At 35.0% G+C, this 24,747-nt stretch overlaps 3 protein-coding genes across 3 annotated transcripts; 1 reads left to right on the forward strand and 2 right to left on the reverse strand.

The window, feature by feature from the left end:
- Window positions 1-808: 808 nt before the first annotated feature.
- Window positions 809-4,693, reverse strand: Rpt5 (26S proteasome regulatory subunit Rpt5). The gene is made up of 5 exons (XM_089706333.1): window positions 4,029-4,693; window positions 3,485-3,680; window positions 2,898-3,094; window positions 2,173-2,303; window positions 809-1,060 (listed from the first exon to the last, which is right to left on the reverse strand). The coding sequence occupies exons 1-5, from the start codon at window positions 4,581-4,583 to the stop codon at window positions 853-855; spliced, it is 1,287 nt and encodes a 428-aa protein (XP_089562459.1). The 5' UTR covers window positions 4,584-4,693; the 3' UTR covers window positions 809-852.
- Window positions 4,694-4,992: 299 nt separating this feature from the next.
- SdhD (succinate dehydrogenase, subunit D) lies at window positions 4,993-14,999 on the forward strand. Its single transcript, XM_089706245.1, has 4 exons — window positions 4,993-5,182; window positions 5,572-5,717; window positions 12,803-12,987; window positions 14,212-14,999. The coding sequence occupies exons 1-4, from the start codon at window positions 5,152-5,154 to the stop codon at window positions 14,405-14,407; spliced, it is 558 nt and encodes a 185-aa protein (XP_089562371.1). The 5' UTR covers window positions 4,993-5,151; the 3' UTR covers window positions 14,408-14,999.
- Window positions 15,000-15,625: 626 nt separating this feature from the next.
- PTPMT1 (protein tyrosine phosphatase, mitochondrial 1) lies at window positions 15,626-20,533 on the reverse strand. Its single transcript, XM_089706686.1, has 6 exons — window positions 20,433-20,533; window positions 20,209-20,355; window positions 19,885-19,965; window positions 17,572-17,675; window positions 17,041-17,173; window positions 15,626-16,389 (listed from the first exon to the last, which is right to left on the reverse strand). Exons 1-6 carry the CDS (start codon window positions 20,433-20,435, stop codon window positions 16,261-16,263), a joined length of 597 nt encoding a protein of 198 aa, XP_089562812.1. The 5' UTR covers window positions 20,436-20,533; the 3' UTR covers window positions 15,626-16,260.
- Window positions 20,534-24,747: the final 4,214 nt, after the last annotated feature.

A 24,747-nucleotide genomic window follows, 5' to 3' on the forward strand; every position in this document is an offset into this window, starting at 1 on the left:
GGATCGCGGGCAGCCGCAACGTGCGGTTGAAGAACCGTTGCGATTTGCGGTCATGTCGATCCATTTCAAAGATGGAAGTGGAAGAAGTTGCAGCTATTTACTACATTTACACACGTTACGTAAAGAAGAAAAGCAAAGAAAGAAGTACTGGGTGCATCCTTATTTGAAAACACGAGATGAGAGCAAGCATTTTGCAACCACGTGCACACACTCACTCAATTGCGGGCAGCCGCAGACTGAACCGCACAGTGCGTATAGCAACCATCCGGCTGGCCGTCACTCGGGCCCGAGTACTATAATAATACGGCAGACTCGGGCCCATCTCGGGCCGCAGCTCTCCGAGCAACCGGAGCGGTCTGCGGGTAGCCGCATCGCAGTGCGCATAGAAATGAATATTACGTACATAATTGTGCTTGCGGTCAGCCTTGCGGCTACCCGCATAGTGCATATGAACCCTAAGATGTAAAAATGATGACTCTTGTGTGCTCTTGATGATCTATAATATCATAGAAGACTGTCTTTGTTCTGGTTCACACAAAAATTACTGGACGGATTTGGATAAAACGTTTTTTTTTAATTAGATTAGTGGGTATATAAGAAATAATTTTTTATGGTACTCATAGTCCGAATGTGTAGGTAGTGATTGAATTAAGAATTTACCATAATTATAATATTTCCAGAATCTTGTCTGAACGATTGTGACGAATTTCAATGTCGTGAAACCAACAACTTTATTGATGATTTTGTTTGATACAAGATTTTATTTTACCCATCTATAGCCTCGGTTTAGGATACAATAAGAACAAAATATATCATTATTAATATTTATTTAACCATAACATGTGTTAAAAACTAAGCATAATAGCTGAGATTGGCCTTCTTCTTGGCCTGTACTTCCAAGATGGCGTCCATAAAGTCCTCATGAGTGACTGCAGTGGCGGAACGACGGAGCGCAATCATACCGGCTTCTACACACACTGCCTTACACTGGGCTCCGTTGAAGTCATCGGTTGAACGAGATAACTCTTCGAAGTTTACGTCGGGTGATACATTCATTTTACTGAAATTTATAATCAGAACATTACATAAATGTAAATTTTCAGATTGTGCAATTTACGTGAACCATCAATATATTAAGCACTAGAGGTCCGCCCCGGCTTCGCCCGTGGTACATATTTCGCAATAAAAGGTAGCCTATGTCCTTTCTCGGGTATCAAAATATCTCCATACCAAATTTCATGCAAATTGGTTCAGTAGTTTAGGCGTGATTGAGTAACAGACAGACAGACAGAGTTACTTTCGCATTTATAATATTAAGTATGGATTATAAGGGCGGCCGTACACGGACCGCTTTAAGCACTTGAGACCGACGGCTTGAAGCCGCGATCGCGGGGTGAACTATAGACATTCATTCACTGCCGTATACGTGACTGCTCGAGCAGTCGTGACCGCTTCAAGTCGTCAAATGCTCGGTTTGTAGCGACTGCTCGAGCAGTCGTGACCGCTTCAAGCCGTCAACTGCGCGGTTTGTAGCGACTGCTCGAGCAGTCGTGACCGCTTCAAGCCGTCAACTGCGCGGTTTGTAGCGACTGCTCGAGCAGTCGTGACCGCTTCAAGCCGTCAACTGCGCGGTTTGTAGCGACTGCTCGAGCAGTCGTGACCGCTTCAAGCCGTCAACTGCGCGGTTTGTAGCGACTGCTCGAGCAGTCGTGACCGCTTCAAGCCGTCAACTGCACGGTTTGTAGCGACTGCTCGAGCAGTCGTGACCGCTTCAAGCCGCCAACTGCACGGTTTGTAGCGACTGCTCGAGCAGTCGTGACCGCTTCAAGCCGTCAACTGCGCGGTTTGTAGCGACTGCTCGAGCAGTCGTGACCGCTTCAAGCCGTCAACTGCACGGTTTGTAGCGACTGCTCGAGCAGTCGTGACAGCTTCAAGCGGTCAACTGCGCGGTTTGTAGCGACTGCTCGAGCAGTCCATGTACGGCCGCGCTAAGATATGGTTTTATTATTGGAAGCAATGTAAAAATTGCAAATACGATATAGAATAGAGAGGGAAGCATCAATTTTCGAAATATGTATTAAGTATGTACAACAAGCTGATATTCTTCTACCAATTAGTAACATATTTAAGAGGTTTATTACTTGCATGTAGTTTAATTTAAAAGCAACATACCGTGAATGAATTTGCATGATTCTCGCTCTTGCTTCTTCATTGGGATGTGGGAACTCAATCTTTCTGTCAAGACGACCAGACCGCAGCAGGGCGGGATCCAAAATGTCTACTCTGTTTGTGGCGGCAATTACCTGAAAATTTTTTTTGTCTTTTTCTTATCCCATTGAGCCCTGAACGGCCCGATCGGTCCACGACACAATAGATTTTCTATTGTGTCTGTGATTCCGGGGCCTGAGTTATTATTAATGACATTGCCATTTATGGGAAAGGTGAAATAAAAAATAACTTCACGCAAAGTATTATAGAATCTCTATTGTTTTTTTGTTCCTGTAAGGAAATATAAATTTAATAGATGATTCAACTCTGTCAAAATGAATAGGGGTAGGTTACTCATAGGATATTACTATTTGCCTTTTTATTAAACCAGCATCTCATAATGGCACAAAAATTTATACATAAAATACAATTACAATGTACTAATAATATTTAGTTTTTTTATCATAAATACTACTACTTGTCCTATATCTATACTAATATTATAAAGAGGAAAGGTTTGTATGTATGTATGTATGGTTTTCACGCATAAACTACTGAACCGATTTTGATGAAATTTGGCACAGATAATCTTTAGACCCTGAGAAAGAACATAGGCTAACTTTTATTGCGAAATATGTACCACAGCGGACCGCTAGTTATGAATAAAATAATACAAAAAATCGTCATACCTTAATATCAGCAGTGGAACTGAACCCATCAAGCTGATTTAGCAGTTCCAACATGGTTCTCTGTACTTCACGATCACCAGCTTTCTCCGAGTCGAATCTCTTGGTACCGATAGCATCTAACTCGTCAATGAAGATGATAGCGGGAGCCTTTTCTTTGGCGAGGGCGAAGGCATCGCGGACAAGCTTTGCACCGTCACCTGAGATTGTGAATTATGTTGTTAGCGGATAATAATAGATGTTTTGCTCAATCTATATTGTATACAAACTAGATATCATATATTCGTAAAAATATAGCATTGGTAAATAACAGTAAGAAGTGAGCACTTATTTTGTTAAGTTCACTTGAAACTCAGCCTACATAAATATGTCTTGATTTGTGACTTCATTAGGTGTCATGTAAGGCTAGTAAACTTTGTTTTAAAACATTTCACTCACAACAAATGCAGCTGATATAAACATAAATCACACAGAAAGAAATAAGCCTTGATTCTAAATGTGATAATTTATTTACTATTGTCATACAAACGCTACTTTTTTTATATTATCATGGAGTCACCACATGTTATAAGCAGTTACAAAATTCTCACCAATAAACATCTGCACCAACTGAGGACCAGCGAGCTTCAAGAAGGTGGACTTGGTCTGCGCTGCACAGGCCCTCGCCAGCAGGGTCTTGCCGGTACCAGGTGGTCCGTACAGCAGCACACCTTTGGGTGGATGGATGCCGAGGTTCACAAACTTCTCCTTGTGCGTCATTGGGAGTACCACCGCTTCAATCAGTTCCTGGTAGAAAAAATTCGATTATAATTTAAAATAAAAGTGAATATACAAAAAATTATGTACGTCATCCTACTTCCTATTCCTACTAATATTATAAATGCTAAAGTTTTTGACAATGGATGTGTATGTGTGTGTTTGTAACTCTTTCACGGATATTCTACTGTACCAATTACAATGAAATTTAGCACACACATATATACGGGGGTGGAGAGTGGCACACTTGGATTAACACATAGGTTTTATCCCCAGAAATCCACAGGAACGGGAATTACGGGTTTTTCTTTGAAAACGCGGGCGGAAATCTAGTTGTTAATAAAATAAAGCAAAATAAAATGACTAAGTGATGGAAACCTGAATTTGTTTGTCCAACCCTCCAATATCTGAATATTGTTCAGTTGGTCTCTCATCCACCTCCATAGCCTTCACTCTCGCGTCATATTCAGCTGGCAGTGTCTCCAAAATCAGGTATGAATCTTTGTTCACACCAACCAAATCTCCTGGCTTCAATTTATCAGCATCTACCAAACCGATGACTGGTAGAAAGTATGTCTGACGGGTTGAAGTCTTGATTACTGCGCATTTACCCTTCCTCTGTGAGTCCAGGTCAACTACAGCACCGTCTTCTTCCTCCTCTTGTGGGTCTACATCCAAAAGTTCAATCACATTGGATACGAGGTATGGCAGTGTCTTGTTCACTTTTATCTTCTCTGTATTCTCTTTAATTTTGTCATTTTGTGCCTGCAGTTCGTGTGAAATCCTCATAACTTCGCTCTTCATGATTTTAATTTCATTGTCCAATAATCGAGTCCGGCTGATAATTTCATCTGTTGGCATTCGTAATACTTCCTCGCTGAGCGCTTCCTCTCCATCGTCCCAAATAGATTTATCTTCTAATGTAGTCGCCATTGAGATTTTTGTTATAAAATAAGTTTAATGTTTACTGGATATATTACTTATTTCTTGAAAACAACCAACACTGCACACAAAACACAAAATGAATATTGAATTGTCATTGCTCAGTGTTACCAAATAATATGCACTTTTACCAGCAACTAAAATTGCTATACAATAAAATGTATCAATATTGAATAAAATTTCTTTTAAACCATTTATTTTTGTTATAATTAGATTTTCATTTAAATTTTCAGCGTAGGACAATTAATTTCATCATTAGGTACCTATATAATAATTTTTCAGAATACGTATTCTGTGGTGCTTTGTGGTGGTGCTGCATCCGTAGATTCTCCGTCTACGGCTGCATCACTCGATTATTATGCTTTCAATTGTCAATTCAACCGTCAACGTCACATCACTTGGCATTTGGCAATTGGGCTTTGGCATTTGACAATATTGCCAAACTGTTTTCGTGTTACGACTCGATTTTTGTGAATTTCGAATTTCCATTTTACAGCACCTTTTTGTTATAATATTATTTAAGTCTAATTTATAGATTGCAATATCCGATAACCTCATAATGGCATTATCAGTATTTCTCCGTGCGCCAGGTGAGTGGAAAAGTTGGAGATATGCATTTTTTATATTACATAATAATTGTTATTGTTCTGGATCAATAGGGTACTTTCATTAATATTATCATTTGTTCATGCATGCATTGATAAGGTATAGAAAATAGCCATAAATAGCCATTTCATAGTGTCGTATAATACGTAGTAGTTACGATTCAAGATAATATTTGTTGGTAACTTATAACCTAACCTTGTAACCAAATCATTTATTCAACCAGATCTATTTTATATGCGCTTTTGAATAGTCGCAACACAGAAAGAAATACATTATGATAACAATAACATGTAACACATTACTAAAATTACATTTCAACATTGACCATCTGTTATGACATTTTGATTAAATAGTTTTGTTTTATCTATTTCAGCATGCAGCAGTCGAATGTTTTCGCAGCACATTATGAGGCTATCGACTCAACAAGCCCTGAAGCCAGCCGTAACACAAGGGATGACGCCAAGTGTATTGGCACTGCAGAATTCATTGCTTAAACCTGATGGTAGCATTTTAAATGCTGTAAGTATTGCATTGATTAAGTTTCCTTTTTCCTACAATGTTAAAGAAAATCTAATGGACAAATAGGCGGGCTTTTACACCATTTTTTTACAATTTATATTACATTTAACGCAAAACTAAAAACATTTATTAAATATCAATTATAATATCATAAAGTTACCATTAGTGACTACTGAGTATGAATCATGATTCAATCATATTTGTAGAGGAAATAATTTAATTCATAAATAAAGAGGAAATATAAAAGGAAAGTTAAAATTTTATTTGAAAGTAAAACCGGGACTTAGCGATACTCATTATATATAGACACTAGCCGCGCCGCGTGGTTTCACCCCCGTGGCTCCCCTCCTGTTGGTCTTAGCATGATGATATACAGCCTCTAGCCTTCCTCGATAAATGGGCTATCTAACACTGAAAGAATTTTTCAAATGGGACCAGTAGCTCCCGAGATTAGCGCGTACAAACAAACAAACAAACTCTTCAGCTTTATAATATTATTATAGACTAGCGGTCCGCCCCGGCTTCGCCCGTGGTACATATTTACGTTTTCTCTACATAAGAACCATCCTCGTACTTCAAGGAATATAATAAAAAAAGAATTATCGAAATCGGTTCAGCTGTTCTCGAGTTATGCGCTTACCAACACATTTTGCGATTCATTTTTATATATGGGCATTTCTCTGCTAAATGGAAAATCACTGTCCCAAGCAAATTTTATTAGAATAAGTTCAATCATTTCTATTTTTTTAGGATTAATATGAACATAAATGTGGTATTCTTGGTTCACAATTGCTCATTATGTAATTTAATATAATAATTTTCGAGAAAAAAAATGTTATACATCTCAAAAACCACTCCCCTGGTATGTCCCTTTTCCAGAATTAGAAGTATTGATACCTATAAATATTTAATACTTGTCAATTCGTTACTAAATAATAATAATATGTAATTGCAGAAGACTGTGGCATATTTTAAATTACAAATTACATGTCTATAATCACGCCGGTGCTGCTGTTATAGTCAAGTCCAACATCAAACATCATGCCCAACCTAAATACAGAACAGCCCACTTGCAAGCAGCCACCATCTCGATTGAGGATAAAATTGGAAATTTTAATGTGTCTGCTGTTTACAGTCCTCCTAAGCACAAAATAACAGATGAACAGTATAATGAATTTTTTAACACACTTGGCACTCGATTTATTGCCGGCGGGGACTGGAATGCAAAAAATGTTCATTGGGCTTCAAGACTCACTAACACTAGGGGGAGAGAACTCAAGAAGAGTATTGACAAAAATATGTTAGGAACCATCTCTACATCAGATCCTACCAACTGGCCAAGTGATTCGAAAAGATTGCCTGATGTTATTGACTTTTTTATAATGAAGGGTTTATCAAGCCTATTCCATCACATACAAACATGCCTGGATGTTGACTCGAATCATTTCCCAGTTATACTAACCATTGGCATAAATGCTATTAAAGTTTCAAAAAGTATAAAACTTTATAATACACGCACTAATTGGAAAAGTTTCCACAAACTGGTTAACGATAGGCTTGATCTGAAAATACCCCTGAAGACTGAGACAGATATAGATGAAGCTACAAGAATTTTTACCACAACAATACAGGAATGCTGCTGGACATGTACTCCCAACTTACCGAACCGCCTGCCTCAGGACAAGCTTATCTCAGAATCCATAAAAACAAAAATATTGGAAAAAAGGAGACTGAGGCGAGTATGGCATACAAGTAGACACCCAAACGATAAAAAGAAACTGAATAAAGCCGCCAAGGACCTGAAAGCTCTTTTATCCGAAGCCAATGATGCATCGATGCAAGCTTATCTGGAAAATCTAACAAACACCAAAGCCACAAATTACTCACTTTGGAAGGCATGCAAAAACTTTGACCGGCCACTTCATCACAAACCACCAATTCGAACTCAAGGCGGGAACTGGGCTAAATCCCCGCAAGACAAAGCTACAGCTTTCGCAAATCATCTTAGTCAAGTTTTCCAGTCAAACCGAACAGAATATGACGATGATGAAACGTATATTGATTCAGTTCTCATGCAGGACTACCAACTCGATCTTCCTCTAAAACTAGTAACTCCTAAAGAAATCCGTAGGAACATTACAATCATGGACGGTAACAAAGCACCAGGGTTTGACCTCATTGATGGAAAGGTCCTGAAGGAATTGCCACGAAAGGGAATAGTATTTCTTACCTCATTATTTAATGCTATACTGCGAATAGGGCACTTTCCTGATTTATGGAAAGTCTCGCAGGTCATAATGATACTAAAACCTGGAAAGCCTGCTCATGAATTAACCTCATACCGACCGATCAGTCTTCTGCCAACTACATCTAAATTATTCGAGAAATCTCTGCTCCATAGACTTAATGACATCCTTAAACAAAAATCAATTATCCCTGACCATCAATTTGGATTCCGTAGTGAACATGCCACATTGGAACAGGTCCACAGAGTTTGTAGAAGCATAAGAAAGTCCTTTGAAAAGAAAGAATATTGTTCATCTGCATTTCTTGACATACAGCAGGCTTTTGACAAAGTTTGGCATAAAGGTCTATTGTACAAAATCAAAAATTTATTACCACATACCTTCTATGGAGTTTTGGCATCTTATATATCCAATAGAATATTTCAAGTAACAGAAAACGAATGTACATCAGGCTTCTACAATATCCTTGCTGGAGTACCACAGGGATCAGTACTTGGACCAGTTTTGTACACCCTATACACATCCGATATTCCAAGAAACTCAGATGTAGTAGTTGCGACGTTTGCAGACGATACAGCGTTACTTGCATCACACAAATGTCCGATGCAAGCATCCCAAAATCTACAAAAGGCACTGAATGAAATAGAATCCTGGATGAAAAAATGGAAAATTACTGCCAGTGTCACTAAATCAGTACACGTGACCTTTACTCTTCGCAAAGATAACTGTGCTCCTGTAACACTAAACGGTACTCAACTTCCCCACTGTGATACTGTCAAGTACTTGGGCATGCATCTAGATCGTCGGCTTACCTGGAAAGAACACATTAAAAAAAAAGGGACGAAATAAATTTAAAATACAGAGGACTCCACTGGCTTCTAGGTCGAAACTCAAAATTGTCCATGAACAACAAACTCCTCATTTATAAAACAGTTCTTAAACCAATATGGACATACGGACTGCAACTTTGGGGTGCAAGCTGTAACTCTAATATAATGATAATGCAACGAGTTCAAAACTATATTCTCAAGCAATTATCAGGTGCTCCCTGGTTCATCAGAACAGAAGAGGTCCACACTCTATTGAATATACCAACCATCAAAGAGGAAATATGTACGCAACATTTTTCATACAAAGTGCGATTGGGAAAACATCCAAACCCACTTGCTACAAAACTGCTTGACCCTGAAAACGTGCGTCGACTCAAAAAGCGACGAGACATTTTTGACTAGTCAACACTGCCGGCTACCAAGCCCGATAAAATAAAGGGTGGACTCCAATGGGAGCAGCATCCTTCCTGCCATACGCGCCTTCAACATATCCGCTTATAGTCTAGCGACTGATCGCAGATATAATAATAAAAAAAAAAAAAAAAAAAAAAAAAAAAACATGTCTATAATAAAAAAAATATTGAAAAAATTGTTTACGAAGTTTGTCCTCAAATTTTTAAAACACTACCCTGGTAACATTTGAAAACGGCGCGAAAATCACTTAGGTTATTAGTCCAAAACATTTCAACCGTGAAATGGAACGCAAACGGTGTAAAGTTCGTTCGGTTGTCAATGTAAATAGACAGCCGCCATTTTGTCAGTAGCACCACTGTGTTTGGATGTGAACAACGCGTCGCGGCCGTTAGTACGAACACTCCACTGGTGAGCATTTGTCTTCATATTTTAAGAGTTTTAATTAAGATAATTTGTTTAAATTACTTTACTAGCAATCATGTCTGCACATCAGTGTTATAAATGTGATATGTTTTAATGATTTTCAGTTATTTGGTTTTCAAGTTAAAAAAACATTCCCCTGGTCAACATCCCCCTGTCATTTATATGCACAGGGGAGTGTTCCTTACCTCAGGGGAATGTTTTTTAAGTTTTGTAAAGACTTCATTGCTGGATAGCGCATCAATTTTCCTCAGCGTTAATAATATGTACCAAATAAATAATATAATTATCGTTCTTTTTCGTAGGTTATAGCTCAAAATGTCACCTAAAATGAAGCTACCCAAAACAAGAGAAGAAATATTAGAACAAAAACGAATAGCTGAACGATTGAGATATCAACGACTTAAAAATGACCCTCTAAAACAAGAAGAAAGGCGTCTTTCAGAATATCCATAGTCATTTTTTTAATTGCATCATCGTCAACTGTAAATAGAGTGATTGAAGGACACCTTTGACGCACAGAGTCTATAAAAGATTCCATACTATCGATATCACCTCCTGCAGCAACGACAGCATCAGCAGATCTTTTGCACGTCGCGCCAATACCATCTGTGGCACTCTTGCCATGGCCACTCTCTGAAAAATTCCAGGAGAACTTTTCTACATTTGGAACCTCCACATGTAGCCTCGAAGTCACAATATGGAACATCATTTTATTTCGATACTGTGTAACGGGTCCGTCGCTCACAAAATGAATGGCGGTAATATGCGATGTTAAAGTTCTAAAATAGGATTTTAAGGCATTTTTAGTGTGTAAACTACCACAGTATGAACTATGAAGGCTCAGCTGAAGTCTAGAACCTCCAAAATGATAGGCCAGTATCTCCACAGACTCCGATTCCGAAGTCGAAATCCCGCTATCTCAAATCACACGGACATGACTGCATTACAGAGACTCTCCTTTTAAGACCGATTGAAAATACTAAGACTGATCTTGAGATTACTGCGGAGCCTAGTACAAGCGTCCTTCAGCAAACTTATTATAACAGTGGTGATTACGTTTTAGTTTATTGTCGGGAACAGGGAATATCGCTATGCTGCGGTTGTTAATAAAGTAGATGATGAGGACGGCGAACTAACAGTGACTTTTCTGAAAATTTGTGATAACAAGGGCTACAAGTTTAGAATAGATGAGAATGATATGTCTGATGTCGGTTTTGACCAAATATTGGAAAAGTTCCTGATCCGAACGTGACTGTTAAAGGAATTAGATTATTTTATAGTTTTCCAAAATTGGTACATGTCTTTGAGAAATATGAGATATTTCCCTGAAAGATAAAATTGATTTTTAGTGGTATACTGTGCCAGCAATGATAATTATTTCAAGTTACCTGAAAAGTATAAATGTTTCTTAATTGTAAGCCAAAAAAAGTTTATTGTGATAATTCGATAACAGAGGTAATATTTTTGTTTTTATTTTATTTAACATTCTAAGAGCTGACTTATGTCAAACAATCAGTATTTTAGAAAGACTGTAAAAGTAAGAAGTTGATTTTGTTCAGTTTATAACAAATGTTATAAAAATGTCTCTATTTTGTAAGTGAATTTATCTTTATATATATATTTGATATATATATTTGATCTCGTTGATTATTTAAGTAATAATTACACATTGTAAGAGCTAATAAAAATAAAGATTTGATTATTTAAACATACAAAAATATTAGTTTTAGTTCATAAAAACATTCCCCTGGTTAGTCACAACATTACCCTGTCACGATTTTGCACAAAACCGCTCATAACTCAAAAACAAAGAAAAAAATGTGTGTGTTTCTTTAATATATATTGCACGCCTCATAAGCGAAGCGTTGAGGTGGGTACTACTGTCACTTCGCGCAAAACATCTGATTTTTCAAACTTAAAATGTCTTTATGTATCATACATTGCACTTGTAAGATAATACATACACACACATATTAAGAAAAAACACTATTTTTAACGTTCATGATATTTTTGATGTCATTTTTGTTATTTAAACTAGTTAAAAAACAGTTTAAAAAAGTTCTGTCTTGGACGTCCGTGTGTCTGTATGTGCGGATCCTTTTTCTTGTTAACACGATAGCGACGGAAATACTTTACTAATCGAGTCTTTTTTTTTCTCTTACGCTTGAGTATGCTCAGGAATAGAACCCTTTCATTTTTCAGGGTCTGATTCGATGTGGTTTAATTGTTATTAAATAAACAAAAATAATACTTAATTAATAAATATTTATTTTAAAAAAATTGTGAGGCGTGCACTTTTGGATTTTCCAAATTATTTAGTTTTTGATATACTATTACCTTGCTTTGTATTGACAAACATTCTCAACATTTGATAAATTTTGGTTAGGACAGTCTTGTTTGAACGAGTTTCCAAATAGCAGAGAAACACCCATATAAGATTTAGCAGTTTCAATAAATGTAGTTGTGAAATTGTATGGTGAAAATTGAAACATAATTACGTACAGTAAACTCTTGATTACCCAAAATCTGCTATATATACAAAAAAATCGAAATTAGGCAACAAAATAAAAGTCCTGTTTTATTTCCTGAGTTACGTAATTATAACATACCTAATTTAAATTAGGATTACGATAATAGGATTGGTCATATAACATATTGCAGCAAGGATTTACAAATAAGTGTAGAAACAAATGAGATAAGATGAGATTGATTGATATGATGAGATTGTGTGTATCTTAATATGTCATGTATCATAATATAAATCACTACATAGTATAAAACAAAGTCGCTTTCTCTGTCCCTATGTATGCTTAAATCTTTAAAACTACGCAACGGATTTTGATGCGGTTTTTTTAAATAGATAGAGTGATTCAAGAGGAAGGTTTTAGTGTATAATTTATTATGTTTTACAGAAAGCGGGCGAAGCCGCGGGCGGAAAGCTAGTATATTATATACTTGCTTTCAGCTGGCGACATCGCCCGCTTTGTCTAATACTTAATAAATTATGTACTAAAACCTTTCTCTTGAATCACTATCTATTAAATCTGCATCAAAATCCGTTGCATAGTTTAAAAGATTTAGACATACATACATACATTAGGACAGACGTGGGAAGCGACTTTGCTGTATACTATGTAGTAATGTTAAATTAAAACCACCATTATTATTACAGGTAAGACAATTCAAGACGTCGCCGGCGCGTCTTTCGGAGGAAAAAGCTCACGACCACTCAAAAATGTGGGTGATTGAGAAAGTGACGTCCGCAGCGCTGGTTCCCCTCATACCGATATGCCTGATGATGCCTAATAAGATTTTCGACTCCGTACTGGCTATTCTTATAACGGCCCATAGCTTTTGGTGAGTTTATTTTATTTATTTAATCATTAAAAGTATTTTACAAATGTTGTATAAAAAAATTATGCTACATATTTACAACGGCACTTCAATATTATACAAATAGTGTGATAAAAATGACATTATTAAAAAAAAGGTAACAAAACCACATAAACTTTTGAGATAATTTATGTTTTTGATCAGTTCTCTATATGTTGTATATATATAGATACAATTTTGTATTTATAATATAATTATAAAAGTTACAACAACAAGATATTGAAAAAAATTACCATAAATACAATGAAATGTTAACTAAAGCACATTTCAATGTGGATTCTAGTGGATATTCCTAACATTCCTATCCTATTTTTTATTCATTTCCTATAATCCCGTAATGTTATTACAAGTAAAAAGATGTACATAGGCTACCAACACTACATTCAGTTTTCAAAAACGGCATATGAACACACGATCTATCTAGGTGTCAAAGTAAGTTGTTTTTTTTGCCACATTTTGAGCGATTTGCTACCTTGGAGCGCTAATAACCTATATCTTTTTACTTATAAATCATTGTAATCCTAACCCAGGGGTCTCGAAGCCATGGTAGTAGAGTACGTGCGAGTCTTGCTATTCGGTCTCATGATACCCAAAGTAGCCATGGGTGTGGTCTACTTCCTTACCGTATTGCAACTTGGCGGTCTTTTCTACCTGATCTTCAATGATATCGGCCTGTGCAGGGCTTTTTGGCGCATCTGGCGCAATATGCGAAAGCCTGCGGTTTGTTTGAAGAATGAATTATTGTAGAATTTGTTTAATATATTTGTTTTTGACAATAGTGAACAGCAGAAAAATTAAATTAAATAGCCTATAGCCTTATAATATGTAGTGTAAGAGATAAATATAATATAAAAAATCTTGGGACAAAATCTTGATGGGAGTCACAAAGTGTACATTAACAAAATGAGTATTTAAATCCTCCTATTGTATTATTTGCTTTATTTGTAAAATTAGTGTTTAAATCATAGAACTTGGAACTAGTTTATACTTTAGATACACGGACCATTACAACGGAGCTTGTAGGTGTTATTCCTACTGTTTTACAATATGGGATCGCAGTGCCATGTTTATGTTAATAACTTTCTTAGTTAGTTTAAAATGTAGCTAAGTTACAAATTATACTTTGTTTTCATTGGGCTGGATGTTCTACTTTTAAGCATATTTCTTATTATATATTTGTAATTCCAGGGGTCTGGAGGCAATCGCCGTTGACTACGTGCGCGCATCCATGTTTGGACCACTTATCCCCAAAATTGCGATAGCTCTAGTTTATATTATCTCTATCGCGACCCTAGGAGGTCTTTTCTACCTCATCAGCAATGATGTTGGTCTCGTCAACGCGGTCAAACAATTCTGGGCGGTTAAAGCTAAGCAGAGCGCGTAAAACCATTACTTGGATGTTGGTTGATTTTCTACAATGGCAACTTTGTGTTGTGCCCATGTACCGATGTCTTAAAGCAGTATTACTTCCAGTGTGGAATAATGACAGCGGTATAAATGTTGTATAGCGCCATCTCTTTCCTACACTGGAAAAAATACTACTTCAAGACAACATGGTTACCCTGGTGCTGCAGCTGTCACATTTTGACTGTGAATAAGTAACTTTTTGAGTTTTATAGCAGTCATCTTGTATTTAAATATAGTACAAATGTGTAGTTCATTTAAAATCCCAACGATACATTTTTAGTTCTTTTGTGATAAATAAAAATTGTCTTTGAAATTGACCAACGTCTCAAGTGTAAAATTAGTTCAATGAATGTTTTGAGATTTGTTTTCGCCTAATTGTGATCTAAACGGTCTGTAAAATTGCAGTACTTAACGCAAAATTAATAAAATGGATTTCGTTTGTTATAAAATGATGAAAATTGACTGTGCGACAGTATTTTTTGGTATTATTCATTTTAAATTGGACTAAGCATGCCGTATGTATCTTGTTTTAATTTATTGATAGTGTAATAAATATGTTAATAGTTGAATGTTGTTTCTTTGGTTCCCTAATTAAATATTAAGTTAAATTGAATATGCCGTGATATGGCGAAGTGTAGTCTAGGTATTTTCTCCAGGACATTAAACAATAAACATTTTAGTAAATGGTAACCATTGCCATCAATAAAAAAATACCATTATATTAATTGATGGAGCCCACAGAACAAATGGTGCCTCTAATAAATTAATAAGCAACAAATTCTGGAAAGTAATCGTTTCTCCATAATGGGATTGACATATTTTTATGTTAAGCTATTGCATAGCTGCTATCCCGGGCCTTGAGCGCGGGGACCGAATCCAGAAATTCCGTAACGAAAAAACCTCACGCTCCCACCTCCGACGGGCACGGAGGTGTGGCTTGAAGGCATAGCATGCAATAGCTTTACCGCGGCAGTCCCCGAGTGCCACAGGCCTTTATTTTTTGATGTATTCAGTGCTGTATTTAATCCATAATTCATTTGACCTCAAGTATCTAATAAAACCTTTGCTAGTATATGTTTATTTAGCATCGGTGCCAAGGTAGACAACATGAGAGTTATATTTTGTAAGATTGCTTGCCTTCATAAGGATTTAGTACCTATATTAGGAAAAAAGTCACATTAAATAAAAAACTCAATATGTTTAAAATAACATTTATTTACATGTCAATAGCAATCATAATATTCAATTTAACAACTCACGTTTTATGATATAATTTATTCTACCTACGTCAATACTCTTGAACTATAAAAATATAATTATTAGATGAAATTATATTTTAAATATAGGTATTTGTGGTAAATAAATGCAAGTTTATTGCGATAGTATTACTACAGTAACCTAATAAAAAATTTATATAAAAATTAATTATCTTTTTATTTTGTGTGTACAGCAAAAAGACAAATTTATAACCTTCAATACTTAGTTAAAATGAAAAGATAAACTGCATCTTTACATAAAAACGTTTTTAATGCTGACCCGTTTTATTCGCAAATATACCTCTAAAAATACGCATTGTATTTTTATTTTTTTTTACATTTAATAAATAAGTAAGTAACTAACAATAAATTAAATATTGTTTATTTTCGGATAAGTATCTCGTATATTTCATTCTACGCATATTAAAAATTGCAAAAAAATCTAATAAAAAATTACTCATGTAACTTTGTCAGAGATGGATATTTATTAAATTTTTTTTGTTAAATTTTTTATCTCAATTTTTTCACATTCTGAAGTATATCTATACTAGTTATTTAATCTATATTTTGCTTACTAGCAGGATTTAGAACAATGGTTTCTGTGGAAGATGTCTAGCGCCTGCCACTGCTTTGTGTGTAGAAGTATGTGTGGCCGTCTCGATCTCATGTACTCAACCGCCTCTTTTGGTGTCCAGCCGTTTCGCTGAAATTTAATTAAGCATTATCAGGTAAGCATATTTTTCTTATACATATGTCATACCGCTAACATCACTTATATAGGCTGATTTTATGGTAGATTTTTGATTACCTATAGTTTTATTTTTTAACAGGTACACATCATCGCGGAACCTTGTGTTTCAGTAGGTATATACTACTATAGATAAATCTTTAAAATATAAATAGCCGTTCCAAATAAAAACTGTAACAGAACATATTTTGTATCAATCATTAACAAGCAGACACGAATCCGTATTTTTTTCTTGCTTAAGTCTGTTAACTTAGTGAATACAATACTAAACATATATCTGGTAGGCAACACCCATAACCTCTGTCATGGTCGTCGCTATCGCTTACCACCAGGCAATGCGTCTGCTCGTTTGCTTCCATTTAACATAAAAAATTGGTTGTCTATAAAGTCGGTTTACTGACGATAGTTGAACGTGACAACGTCCGATTGTGCTTCTTTGTCGCTCGTTCCGCGCTCTCGCTCGCACTTCAAGCCTTACATGGAACGCCTCAGAGCGAGGTAACGCCGCATGAGTCATGTTTTTTCGAGCGTGCAGCCGGCTCTATCGAATTATAAGACGTTGTCACGGCAAAAATATTATATGTACTGTGTTATAGCAATACTTACCATCATAAGGTAACATCCCACGAGTGTGGCACTTCTCGTCCTACCCGCTTTACAGTGAACATACACAGTACCGCAGTTCGGTTGCCGCCCTTTATCTTCTAGCCCTTGGAGCTTACTGTTTAGAGGGAGAAACCTAGAATTTAAAACCTAGATTGATTATAGTTATTTTTAGTCTTGCTAGCAGTTTAGTAATTGCTAGCATAAGTAACGATAACTATATTCCTACGAATATTATAAATGCGAAATTTTGCAGGATGCATGGATGTTTGTTACTCTTTCACGAAAAACTACTGGACGGATTTGGATGAAAACTTTCAGTAATATAGGTGATATGCATCGGAATACCACACAAGAAATACAAATACTTGATTTTGATCGAAGCAATTAATAAGCAAGCAAAATAATAGAAACAATAAATTAGTTCATGAAGCTGGATTCACTTTAGACCATAGCAGGGGTTTCACTCCGAAGTTTAGGTATGTTTCTAATGAAAAAAATCTCATTTGACTATCTGTTCTTTTTAAAACTTACCTATTGATAAAACGGACACCCTCAAATAATTTATCTTGATCCGGAGCTTCAAATATATCAGTTGTTGCTAGCTGCAAAAATTCGACGCCGTGTTCCCGCCATTTCTATAAGCATAAATAATCTATATAGGTATTAAAAATAAAAACTAGTATTTTTGGGCTAGCTACGGATTGAGAACTCGTCATCTAACGGTCAGTTAAAAAATTGTTTTTTTTTTATTTAACACAACATGTTCTTATATTTTTCTAAAGCACCGACTTCGACGTTTAAGCTTTCTATACCTTATTAATTTGCTTATAAATAGATTTAAAGCCTAGGTCTAAACATGAATTTCAATATAACGGCGCAACCGGTTTAAAACATATACCTAAAGAGACGAAAATTTTCTGAAACAGTTCGAAGATACGCAATGCCGTAGTAGACAATATAACTAAGTATCATTGACATAAATATCGTGCAAGGATTATTCTAGTAACATCATAACACAAGATGGGAGTCAGGATAAGACATTATACTGATGCAAATTGGAAAAACATTAGAATTAACATTATAAAAACTCGTGTTGAACTTTACAATAGATTATTAGAATGACAATTGGGATAATTTTAGATGTTCTTGAATGATGGTATAGATAGGTGTTCATGTGACATGTAATTTATTTTATATTTAAATAGGAGTAGGCACCTTAGTTTGAAAAAAATGTCCTATTAACCCATTGAGCCCCAAGCGGCCCGATCGGTCCCAGACACAATAGATTTTCTATTGTGTCTGTGGTTCCGGGGCCTGAGTTACTACAACTAAAAAATGGTATACGATCCGAACGAACCTTCGCTTTTAGTATGTCAATTAAAAATAAGTGCGTTTTGATAATTGAATAACGTATTTTAAACCCGTTACTTTAAATATATAAAGTTGTATATTTTTACAATCATTTATGATATGATTTATGCAGTTACTATATAGTTAGCACCTATAATTAAATTAAATGCAACGTCTGACACAAAGATTGAATAAAGTTTGTATGATACATTTGCGTCGGAAAATACAAATTTACTATTATTGTAAGCGCAAGAGTTTGTGAGGATGGTGAATGTTTGCAACTCTTTCCGGCAAAAATGGCTGATCACATCTGCATGAAATTTGGCACTGAGATAGATTTTAACCTGAATAAGCCCGTAGAAAAATATGATTTGTTCAAGTACTATGCAATCCAAAGCCACGGGTTATAGTTAATTGTCTGTAAATGAATATCCACATTGGTTGAAAAGTTCATCCAAATCTGTTCATCCGTTTCGGCGTGAACGCAACAGCAAACTATTACTACTTGAATCTGATAGAATTACGTATTAATTTTACAAATTTTTCGAAAAATAAGTTGTAAAATTTACAATTTTTTCTTATCAACATATTAACAGCGGTTATAAAATTTAAAATGCTATAACATCGTCGCGTGTTTCTATCGTGATATGGGAGTCGTGAGGCGACGTGGCTTTACAGAACAATTACCAAATAATAGTATAATTAATTGATATAGTTAATATTAAAAACAAGAAAGTTTGTAAAAATGTATGAGTGTTTGTTACTGTTCTACGCAAAATAGCTGAACTGTATGAAATTTGGTACAGATATAAGCATACAAATGGTCTCGATAAGCACATAGGCTTCTGTTTATTCGGATATCATGCGAGGGAAGTCGAGGGCTCCTGCTAGTATTATTACTGTAGTAAAACCAGAAAAATTAGCTTTTCTTATATAGAACGAAATGATGCCTCAAGTTGGAAGAAAATCCATAAACGGTGTGTACAATTTGACCAATATTAGTTCAGCAGTTTCTGAGCTATGGCTACATGTTTACTCTTTATTTGATATAAATTTAATGTATGCGAGAATATATTATCAGTTAAAAAATTAATTACCAAAGTAAGACAATGCTTCAAAGAATGAAGTAAAAAAAAAAATAAGCATAATTACAAAATCTGATGAAAAAAGATCTATTATAAAGATTAAATAGAGCAAGGGATAAATTTCCTGTAAGATCTCATCTTACAAATACCTGATATAAGTAGATACTTAGTCATTTATTTTACTTTTATTATACAAAAATAATTATGGTAGTCTTCTTTTTTTCATAGTTTTCATATAGAGCACTCAATGTTACATGCATTTAACAGAAATCAATATTTTTTATTATTATAAGTCTACATTTATTTAACTTATTGTTTCACTTACTACATGGTGGGACTTATTTACTTTTACATTGTGTAACAACTTTCTTTTTTCTAATCATATTTATATTTAAAAATGAATCCATACCTCTGCATCATTGGAGAATATTTTCAGTTCATAAGTCTCATTCATTGATACCACTCCTTTTATGTTTTCTTCTTCTATTAACTGAAAATAAATACATTTTTAATACAGAAATAATACTTGAAGACTCCTAGTTTAGTCTATTTAAAATTAGGCGTTTTGAACGAAAACAATCAACTTTATGACATAAAAATGATGCAGCATCAATACATATTCATTGATTTAAAGTTCAAATTAATTTAGAGTCAATAAAACAGTTAGAACAATCTAAGTAACGTAGTCCAAAAGTAGGTTTCCAAAGTTAACCTAGCATACGAAATAGGCTACCTGTTTGGTCATTCCCTGAAACGGTAGAGCTCCCAGGATCACTGTGTCGTCCATCCTATCGTACCACCGTCTACTGGTCACCTTTTCCATTAAAACATTGTACAAAAGTGTTGGATAGAACGTCACTCGCGCGAACATAGCTGTGCCCTGTCGAATGTACAGTTATGTTAGACGCGTCAGAGCTCCGCGGTAAACATCGCGTAATTAAGCAAACCTGTAAGTACCATGGTGAAAGCTGGTGGCTGGTGGGGAGGTATTAGTACCTATGCAAGTCGAGTTCGCGCTTCGATACTCGGAGGACTTTGTTTTGACGTTTGTGATAACTGCACATTGACATCTGTCACTGTCAGGACATACTGTCATTGTAGTTTGACAGATACGTTCAGAAACAATTTCGAAAGTAAATATGGTTAAGAATAATATATATTTGTTAATTCATTTTGATCATATATAAAGAATTTCTGGTTATTAATTTTACTTGAGATTTTACTATTTGCGTTAACAAAGAGACATAAAAAATAATTGATGCAAAGAAATTTTACTCCTACTATTAACAAAAAGCATATATTATCTTCTTATTACCATTCACCTAAGAACCCGTAGGCGTTACGTATCTCGAGTTATTTCATCTATATATTAACCTATATTTACTTAATTGCATATGGATGTACAGTGTAAACATGTTATAATTAACAAAAAAGGTAGTAATTTTTAATTTTTATATCTGTCTGTCTATTTGTTCCGGCTAATCTCAGGAACGGCTGGACCGATATTGACGGGACTATCACCGACAGATAGCTGTAAGGAGTAACATGTCTTCGGCTTCCAGTTTGGAAGGGATAAGTTACGGATTGAATAATAATAACATTCATATTTGTGTTATCAATCACTTGTTAAGTTGTTACGTATGTAGTTATTAATTTCACATTATTGAATTAACCCCAGTCCCCATTAGATATTCGGAGTCACCCAAATGCTCCCTGTGTAGGAATAGAACTAAGTGATCATCAATACATAAACTTGTTTATTTATATTGCATTGACTTTAACATTTTTAAAGCAGTCTTTTTGTGTTCATTATAATCCGTGATTATAATAATATCATGGTCAAGAAACATATAAAGAGAATATGATCAAAATTAGAGTCGTTTCAAATAATGTACCACGAATAAAATTTATGTAATATCTAATTTAAACTTCGTTTTTCCTTTTTAGATACACAATTAATTCGCTGGCCGTGTCGGGCTCCGTAACTTGAAAGAGATATCATCGCAATGATGTATCGACGCCATTTGTAAAGCGACGGGGGCCGGACATACGTTCCAAAATTAAATTAAAGCGCGGTAAAAACAACGTTTCCGTTAGTTTCTATTCAAATTTTGTTTGATTCGATCTTCGTCCATTTGTCTATGACTTTTGTATTCCCGCTAATAGATAAAAATAATTAGTTTACTTCACGGTGTACATTTTATTTCATTTTCTTGTTGCGTATTCAATTAGTTAAATCATTAAATTAAAGTAAAACGAGAGATTAAAATGTTAATAGCATTGTATCGTTTTAAATAGTTTATTTTTTGAATATTCAATGTTCGACGAATATCCCATCATGGTGCTTTAAAATCGATTCACTTTAAATTAACGCTATCTAAAGCCTATTAATTGTGAAAAAAACATCAAATGCATAGTTTATTAAATAATAACAATAATTTAAATATCATTCAATTGCCATACCATTCATGTACCTAATTAAAAAAATCCCGAACCATAATTTTTATTTTTAATAACTAAAAGATCGGGTTAACTCCGGAGTACATTAAGCCAGGATCATCTGTCATCATTAACGCCACAGACTCCTAATAAGTTCGGTTTGAAAAAAAAAAGAAATAACTATCAAAGAGTTGCGTCCTGTTTAATGGTTGTAATTGTGGACCAGTGAAATATGGTCGTTTCGGACTGTGTCGTGGGTGAGACCGCTTTAATATCGACGTTTACACGCTATAAATATTCTAAATTACCTTCTACCTCCTTAGTTAATTTACATAACTGTTGACAGCACGCATGAGGTAGAAGGTATGAGAGCTAGGTTTAGTGCATCATTTTATATATGACTATCTATATATGAAGAAAATTTCTTTAAACCTACGCGTTAATGTTTTTTTTTTCAATTCATGAATAAACTAACATAAACTTCAGTTCTATTTTTTCATAAGCTGGCAGATTTCAATTTTATAGCTTTTGTTTAAAATGTTCATAAATGATATATATTCTGTAATCTTGACTAGGTACTTAAATCGAATTATGCGCCCGTCGAATTTCAGACGCTTATTTGTGTCCGAAACGCGCTCGAAAGACTTAAAGCCTCTGCTTGATGTATGGCGGCGACACGCGATTGCCGACCTTTATATTCAAATTTGGACGCATTCAAATGCGTTCTTTGTCTATGCCACAGTTGACAATTCGCGGGCATTTCGAAAAAGGAACGCGCAAACGTCATATCATCGTCGAATTTTGCTTTTTGGGCGCGCGATACGCATCTGGCTTCTGGGGAACGTTCTGGTGCGTTTTTTTCTTATTTTCACATTGTGTCCTGAGATATAGTTCGAGATCGGTAGATATTTGACGTGAGGGACTGATAAAGTTAGTGTTTTGCGGCGGTCGCGACGTTAACGAGCTGTTGAGTAATGAGACGCGCCATTGTAGTTTGAACAATGGCAGCTTCCGATTCCCCATTGTTTCTATCATTGAAATTATGGCACAGGTAACATAAATATCTACCACCTGTCCTAAAGCAGGCTGTATATCATTTTAGTTATAAAAACTAGTCTGGAGATAGGTAGTAGGTATGTAAGTTGTTGATATTATAGTAGGTTTGTATATAAAAACGATGTGTTCATAATTAGGTCGAGATTAGGTATTTGCTTTCTGAAGCCGAAAGTTGATGCAAATCACGGCGGAGACGCTTTGTAAGGTTGATCTGCATACAATGCGATGCAACGCTCCAGTTTGCTTGTAATTTACTGCTGATCCTTTGGCTTAGATGTCGTCGTGAGATACCAAGTACCATCCTAATTTAAAACAGTTTAATTTTTTTGCTTTTCGCCCATGTTTTTACCTAAATAATGAGAGGTCGGAAATTGTTTGAAGTGAATACAAGATTTTATATAGCAATAAGTACCTAAAGTTACATGGCAATATAGACATTAATTATTATTTTTACATGCCCGTTATTGCATTTTAAGCAGTATATTAATTTACGTGTACACATCCTACCTACCTACCATAATTGAATTCGAAATTGAAATTGAAAATAATGAATTATTCGCGTACAAAAATACAATTACTACGCATCTGTTTCATTAAACACACAAATGTAAGGAGACCAAAAAAGGCGGTAAGTTCATGTTGTAGATCTATTATAGTATAAATAAAGTCTGGATGTACACTAACATACGGTAAATGTCAAAGTCGGCCATATTGGTGTTAGGGCGCGTTCAGTGAACATTAATTTGTCAATAAAGGGCGGTACCTTTTGTAATTGGTGTTCAGGGGCTGATAAAAAAGCTGTTTATTCATAACCGTGTACGCCCATGTCATTTATTTGATTGTAATAACTGATAAATTGGATAGTTTTACTTTGGTATTGCAATTTCAGGTACAGGTTTAGCTTACTGATAATAGCGAATATTGCGTGTGTTTGAATATCTTTTAACAAGTAAAGTTTATATGAGCAGAACTAAGGTTACAGTGCATTTCGTCCCGGTCAATCACAAAAGACTACCAGAATTTCATTATGTAAATTGATCAAAGAGGTTTTGAGGTGTTGCAACCTCCTAAGTATTTCACAAGTAACATATACATATGTTAAATAACTCTTCATTCATACTCTTCATCATCTTTCGTTGTTGTATAAAATTGAACTATTTTTTTTGCTGTAAGTTTTAGATAATTTTGCAGAAAAAAATGTCTTTTTTTTTACAAAAAGTTGCAAAATATATTTTAATTTAAACCTCTGATTAATTATTGAATTAGCAATGCATCAAAGACAATTATAAAAATAAAATGGTGGATTCGTATGCAGGTGCAAAACACAAGGTGCGCGGGCGCATGTTAAATGTAAATTGGCCAGTGACCACGTAAGATGGTAGGCTCTAGAGATAACATTAACAGATAAATGTCAACGGAAGTTATTATTTTCCATAAATAAAAATCGGCATAGCTACTGGATGGTTTGAGTAAATATTATAAAATAGTAGATAAAATTGAGAAATCAACTTGGTCCTAAAATACAAGAGCACAAAATGTTCTTTAGAGATCAATTTTATTTCTTGTTATTTTTTTAATAATGCGTCGTGTGTACTTCACCCACAGACTACAACTAAATAAAAAAAGTACATTTACTAATAGCTACTTGCATTTCATGGGATTTTTGATTGATGTAAGTAAATAATTTAAAAAATCCTTGAATATATTTTTCTAATCAGAACCATTTTTTGGAATATTCCTTTTGGAATGTTGCTTGTTTCAACAGATTCTTTTGAAT

This window comes from Colias philodice, chromosome 18, assembly GCF_061535455.1.
Source record: "Colias philodice isolate Cphi_HAF_F1 chromosome 18, ilColPhil1 Martin Lab GWU primary, whole genome shotgun sequence".
Classification (NCBI taxonomy): domain Eukaryota; kingdom Metazoa; phylum Arthropoda; class Insecta; order Lepidoptera; family Pieridae; genus Colias; species Colias philodice.